Below are 6,972 nucleotides of genomic sequence, written 5' to 3'. Positions count from 1 at the left end.
CCGCGACCAATGGAGCTCCTCCTCTGTTTAAATAGACTTGCAGTGTCAATCATCTTCTTCTTCGTCAGCCTCCCTTCCACCGCCATATTGGGCAACTAAAAAAAAGGGGGGGGCTCGTGCTTTCGGGGTGTTTTTCTCCCCTCATCCCTTGTCCCCACTCACTTGCGGCTCCGGGACTCGCGCGGCGGCAAGGTTTGGAGAGGGGCTGCGTTCGCGCGACCCACGGGCTCGCCCCAGCCTACACTCGGACTGTTCGCCACCTCCTCCTGCCTCCTCCCCTCCCTTCCCCGCCCTCCAGTACACTTGATCACTGAGCCTCGAGCTGCGCGGCTGGGGCGTCCCTGCGCTCTCCCCCAGACCTGCGCGCTCCTGCGGCTCCGGCGGTCGCTCGCCCGGCTCCGCTCCACTTGATTCCCCGTGTGCAGTCGCAGAACTTCGAAGAGGGGTTCGCGCTGCGGCCGGGGCGTTTCGCTTTTGTTCGGTTTTTGTCGTTTATTTCATTTTATTATTATTATTATTTTTTTGTTTCGGAGAGCGCGCGAGCCGAGGCGGTGGTCCACACCCGCCCGGGGAGGAAGATGTCAAACGTACGAGTATCTAACGGGAGCCCGAGCCTGGAGAGGATGGACGCCAGACAAGCGGAGCACCCCAAGCCCTCCGCCTGCAGAAACCTCTTCGGCCCGGTCAATCACGAAGAGCTCACCCGGGACTTGGAGAAGCACTGCCGAGATATGGAAGAAGCGAGTCAGCGCAAGTGGAATTTCGACTTTCAGAATCACAAGCCCCTGGAAGGCAGATACCAGTGGCAGGAGGTGGACAAGGGCAGCTTGCCGGAGTTCTACTACAGACCCCCGCGCCCCCCCAAGGGCGCCTGCAAGGTGCCGGCGCAGGAGAGCCAGGATGTCAGCGGGAGCCGCCAGGCGGTGCCTTCAATTGGGTCCCAGGCAAACTCTGAGGACCGGCATTTGGTGGAGCAAATGCCTGATCCGACGGACAGTCCAGCGGGGTTAGCGGAGCAGTGCCCAGGGATGAGGAAGCGACCTGCTGCAGACGGTAATGACCCTTTGAAAAACGTAAAATGTCTGTCTCTGTGGCACCTCTTCCTTAGACCCTATTCGGTTGGCTTTTCCAGCATGTTCTGCTTAGATCTGGGAGCCCGTGCGAAGCTTAGATTTGAAATGCCCCTTAGCCGACTGCTTGGCCTGTTTATGATTTTGAAGTCAGAAGCCGGAGATAGTCAGATCTGATAACTTCCCCAGACTAACACATCGCAGTTCCTCCCCGTTAGCCAGCTGTAGGTATGTGACAAAAGTTGGGATGTTTACCAACTGCCTCCTCCTTGGCTAGGGCGAGGAAGATGTGTAGAAAACTCCTTCTGTTAGTGGAAACAACCTCATTTTGTGTCGTTAGAGGCTACCGGGAATGACCGGTCCAGGGGTCGTGGGTGGAGGTAGTGGGTTTTTCATCCCTTGACTCTTAGGCCAATTTCTGTCAGCCATTGTTCTCGCTAATAAAGATGGTTTGTGTGTGTTCTTTAAAAAATTTCCCCTTGCCCCCCTCTTAGATTCTTCTTCGCAAAACAAAAGGGCCAACAGAACAGAAGAAAATGTTTCAGACGGTTCCCTGAACGCTGGCTCTGTGGAGCAGACGCCCAAGAAGCCCGGCCTCCGAAGACACCAGACGTAAACAGCTCCAAACAGCTCCGGTGGGTTAATGAGGAAGAGCACGAAACTGACACCCCAGCTGGGCTGCGCTCCCTGGGGGGCCTGCAGACCCCAGTTCTGCTGGCAGATTAGTTGCCTGCCAGGAGGAATTATTTTCCTAGGTCAAAAAATTAGCAGTGGGGAAGGCTGGAATCCTTTGGTGGGGGACCGTAATGCAAAGTGTATCCTAAGATCTTTTCAAGTACTTGTCACCAAGGCCCCCAAAGAATAGGAAGGTCATAGTCTTATGATTCCCACCAAAACTTAGTCCGGGAATGACAATTTTCTTCCCCATCTAAACAAGGATTGAGGCACCCCCAAGTCTCACTTCATGAAAATCCATTTCCCAGAGGTTCATTTTGAGCCAATAATCTATTTTTGAGGTGATAGAACCTATTTTGACTAATGGAAAAATGACAAATATACAGTTACATTAAAATTTTAAAAGTTAGGTACTCATAGTTCACATTTGATTAGGAGTGTGAATAGGGCTGCCGTGCCCTGCATCTTTTTATCACTTTTATAAGCTGTCACTTTCCTTGTATGCTGGTGAGTTTTGGAGAGAGAAGGGAACTTTGAATTAAAAAAAAAAAAAAAAAAAAAAAGGCTAGAATGGAAAGTTCAGAAGTACTATAGCTCCCACAGAATTTCTCATTTTAACCCTGGGGTTACAAAGCAGAAGTTAAATGAACAGCCAGAGGAAGTAATCCTCAGCTGTGGATGCTAATTGTGCTGAAACAGGATTGTTTGGATATTTGTACGGGAAATGGATGGTAGACATTAGGACCTGGAGGGTCAGCACAGTGTGGATTTTACCATGTATCAAAATCTCATCACCCTGATTATCTAATTAGAGTAACCCAGCCCCAAATTTACATAGATTGACTATTCATAATATCTGATGACATAAATTAATAGTTTATAAGCTCCTTATAAACAAAGACTGTGGTCTCTATTTCCAAAGTCCATGCATAACCCAGCATGTAAAGAGATCTTAACAACTTATTGTTAACTTTCCAGGTCCTCATCTGTAGGAATTTAAAAATTAAGGAATATAGAGATTAAGTAGGGTCTGGTTTGTTGTGTTTGTAAATCATAATGTCATAATACACCTTCTCCTATAGATCTAGCTTTTTTTTTTTTTTTTTTTTTGGTTTTTTTTTCAGAGTGTATAGAAAATGGAACATTAGAACCACTTTCCATATTATTCCCTCCATAGCTCTATCATACCTGTAGCTTTAGTTTGCTTGGAGGACTTGTGGCCTAGCTCTTCAGAAGAGCCTCCTAGATTTTTACCTGGCCCATCCTCATCAAGAGGCATTTGTTAGTCATATTACCAGTTTAGAGCCGACCAAGCAGCCATAAGGCCCTAGTCAAAAGCATTTATGCAAATATTGTGCATATAAATAAGTTACACTTTTAAGGGCATTCATAGAACCTCCCCTATGGGGGCCTTTTGAAATTGCATTTTCAGGTATTTTTCAAGTTTAAGAAATTAAGCTACTCTGAAGTGTTATGGTTCCTGAATTTCTTTTCTTTCTCACTCTCTTTGACCCAGATTTTTTAGAGTGAGTTTCTCAACCCTTGTACTGTTGACATTTTGGGCCAAATTATTCTTTGTTGTGGGAGGCTGTCCTGTACATTTTAGAATGTTTGGCTTTATCTCCGGCCTCTCCCACCAGATGCCAGTAGCAATCCTCTTCGAAGTTTTGACAATCAGAATGTCCCTACACGTTTCCAAATGCCCCCTGGGGCATGGGAGGGCTGCACAAAATTGCCCACTTGTTAGGAACCCTGACTCTTAACACCATACGGAGCAAAACACAAATTCAGAGATGGTTGTAGTCATCAGGCCTTTAGCGCCTGTATTTATCCCCCATCACTGGAGTATTTGCCAACTAAGATAGTAACAAAATAATTCCTGTTCTTTGACAATGTTATTCTAGTGCCTTCTCCCTAATTCTTTTGTTTCTCTTGCAGAATTAAGAATATTTCCTTGTTTATTAGATACATCACTGCTTTATGAAGCAAGGAAGATATACATGAAAAAAATTTAAGTACATATCGCTGACTCCATGGAATGGACATCCTGTATAAGCACTGAGAAAGCAACAACATAATAACACTAAAAATTTTAGGCACTCTTAAACCATCTGCCTCTAAAAGCATTGGATGTAGCATTGCGCAATTAGGTTTTTCCTTATTTGCTTCATTGTACTACCTGTGTATATAGTTTTTATCTTTTACTATGTAGCACGTAAACGTTAGGGATGGGGGGGGGAGGGTGGGGCTGAGGAAGCAGCACAGATGGGGGGATGCAAAGAACTTGCTTCAATTTGTAGCAAGGAGAAAAATGTTTGACTTGCATGAAGAGAAGCAACTTGGGTGGGGGGGGAGGGTTTGAATTGCTTTCTTTAAAGATGTAGTGTCCCTTTCAGTAAAAACTGATCCTTTATTTCAAAATAATCAAAATTTGAATAATTGCTACATATCATTGCTATTTATTTTTACATGAAGCTTATTCTTATTTGGGAGTTCTGAAGATTGTGTTATGTAGCAACAAATGGCTTAAAAAAAAAAAACTATCCTCCCCCCACCCCACCCCCTTAAAATTGGGATTTACCAGTTAATTGTTCAGCAGTAATCACTCCAGGTAATACTGGGCAAAAATCCGGTATGCATGACAGGAAATTCTGAATTCTTAGAGTTGGCCATTTCACACCAGATTTGTTGAGAAAATTTCTGTATTCTTTTCACTTGAGCTTTGTAGAGACAGTGAAAATAATCTTAAATCCCTGGATATCTTTAGAAGTCTGTAACTTTACACAAATAATGAAATAATTTTTAATTAAAAGTTTCTCATCCTACTTGTTAATTTGCCTCAAGGAAAGCGCTGTTTTTAAAGGAAAAAGAGGTTGTGCTTTTAGAAAAAGCACACTTGTAGAGTAAGTGAAATGGATACTACATCTTTAAACAGTGTTTCTTCATTGCCTGTGTATGAGAACCTTTGAAGTGTGCCTGTGTATATAACTCTGTAAAGACACTGAAAATTATACTAACTTATTTATGTTAAAAAGAGATTTTTTTTTTTTAATCTAGACAATATACAAGCCAAAGTGGCAGGTTTTGTGCATTTGTAAATGCTGTTTTGGGTAGACTAGCCCCCCCCTTTTGTTAAATAATATGGCTATGCTTAAAAGGTTGCATACTGAGCCAAGTATAATTTTTGTAATGTGTGAAAAAGATGCCAATTATTGTTACACATCAAGCAATCAATAAAGATAACTTCCGTAGCTATTCCCTGAGTGCAACTGTCATGTGCTTTACTGAGCTTGAGGTATTCGGCCTGCCATGCCCCTGATAATTACACAAATACAATGTGAAGTGACAAATATCTAGAAAATTTAGGCCTACGTCTCAGTCAGATGATTTTTTTTTTTTTTTTTTTTTTGGTGTGTGTGTTGGGGGGGTTCCTGAATGCACTAAGCACTGGCCATTTTTTTTCCTAGTCCTATCTGGGTAGACAAAGCTTCAGTGGAAAGAGGAAAAGCCACAGTTTCATGTGGGACTGTCAGCCGGCCCCATTTAGTTCAAATATTTATGTTTTCTAGGACATGAGTGTGTGAGAACCAAAAGGGGGGATCCCTTACATAAGTGTAGTCTGATCACACATCTGCAGTATTGAAAATGAAAGTGATATAATGACTTTTCTAGATTCTCTATTTACACTTTTGAAGTGCTGGGAGTGATGGAAATCCATGTCCAGACCCCCAGCCGACAGGTCTGGCCCACAATATCCAAACATACAAGTCTTTAAGAAACTGCTGTGTATTCTACACTAGTTGGTAAATGAAACTGGTCATACCTAAATCCCTCAGTTTCTGAGTGTTCTTATTATAGTTAACACATCCAAAAAAATTGTTAAAATATTAAACTGAGAATCTTGTGTCCTCATATATGCTCAGCAGGGGTGCATATTATCTACTTAAAAATATAAACACTGAACATTTTAAAGCCAGGTTCATCAAAGTAATCCTTTAAACAGCACACTCCCATTTTTAAAATGTGGTTAAAGTGTAAAAGTTAATTATAAGAGAATTTATGGATAAATTGTGAAAAAAATCTAAATTCGGGTTCAACTAGTCATTGAAATACTACCGATTACATCACCACACCCAAAAGGGACTATAAACAAGGTAGTTCTAGCATTTTTGACTGAAAGGTTTTTTCTTTTTCTTCCTTTTTCTTTTTTAAATAAGGCAAGAGATGGTTTTTCTTCCTGTGCCGGATGGGAAAAATAGATCTTTTGGTCTCTGGGCCACATCCTTCAAGTAGGTATTATTTTAATTAAAGACTAAAGGTGTTTTTGTGGTTCTGTTTAAAACACATATAAAGGGTGACTTGCAGGAGGACCAAGAGTCAGAAAATCAACTCAAAAATGGGAAAACACACCTCTATTGCCGAACAGACCACATTTTCCTTTCTTAAAGCTTTTTTCTTTTTCTTTTAAAATGTGTGTTTTGAGAGACTGCATTTTAGGAATGCTGGGCCGGGAAGAGGTGGGTGCTCCCCGCTAGGCATGTCCACGGGAACTCACCCCCCACCCCACCCCCGCCCAGGTCACTGTGTCCTCCGAAGGTCTGTGTCAAGCCTCCACGTACAATCTGATGGTCCAAATGGTCCTTCTTCCCAGGACCTGGACTCTTGTGCCCGCCGCGAACGTCCCTTTGCGGGTTTGCGGCCGCCGGCGTCACCACCCTCTACCCCACCACTTCAGCCACAGCGCGGTAGTCTCCAGAACTGTCCCGCAGCCCCGATCCCACCCGGTCGCTGTGGCAATTCCGTAGTCGGGCTGGCTGGGGCCTGTGGACCAAAAGTCTCTAATGTAGCCGGCGTCTTGCAAGTCCCGCACTGCCAGGGTCGCTGCGCACAGTTCCCGCGCCCCGGGCGCCCGCAGGCCGCAGAGAGCGGCCGCGCCTCTGTCCGCGCAGCCGGGCAGGGCTACTTTTCAAAAACCCTTCTCCTTCATCATCGATCCTGCGGACGATGAAAATCGCTATGGAAGGCCCGCGATCCTTCCTAGAGAACGCTCCGCCGCCCTCAGAGCTCTAGGGCACTTGCCCGAAGGGACCGATTTCCCCGAGTTCGTGGACCCTCCAGGGCAGCAGCCCGCTCCCACCCCTACCGCAGGGCTCCAATGATCCGCAGCCCCGCGCATTTCGAAAGCCTTCCCGGCTCGCCGGCGGCTAAGGGACCGTCACCGCAGCGC

The 6,972-nt window shown here is 44.8% G+C and overlaps 1 protein-coding gene across 1 annotated transcript; it reads left to right on the top strand.

The window, feature by feature from the left end:
* The first annotated feature begins 546 nt into the window (after positions 1-546).
* Cdkn1b (cyclin dependent kinase inhibitor 1B) lies at positions 547-3,748 on the top strand. The gene is given in 3 exon segments (NM_001246825.2): positions 547-1,053; positions 1,565-1,705; positions 3,684-3,748. Coding segments are annotated over 2 exon segments (597 nt in total). The 5' UTR covers positions 547-578; the 3' UTR covers positions 1,687-1,705; positions 3,684-3,748.
* The last annotated feature ends 3,224 nt before the right edge of the window (positions 3,749-6,972 follow it).

This window comes from Cricetulus griseus, chromosome 8 (assembly GCF_003668045.3).
Source record: "Cricetulus griseus strain 17A/GY chromosome 8, alternate assembly CriGri-PICRH-1.0, whole genome shotgun sequence".
In the NCBI taxonomy this organism is placed as follows: domain Eukaryota; kingdom Metazoa; phylum Chordata; class Mammalia; order Rodentia; family Cricetidae; genus Cricetulus; species Cricetulus griseus.
The sequence above is the reverse complement of the archived record's forward strand: the minus strand, read 5'-3'. Positions and strand labels throughout refer to the sequence as shown.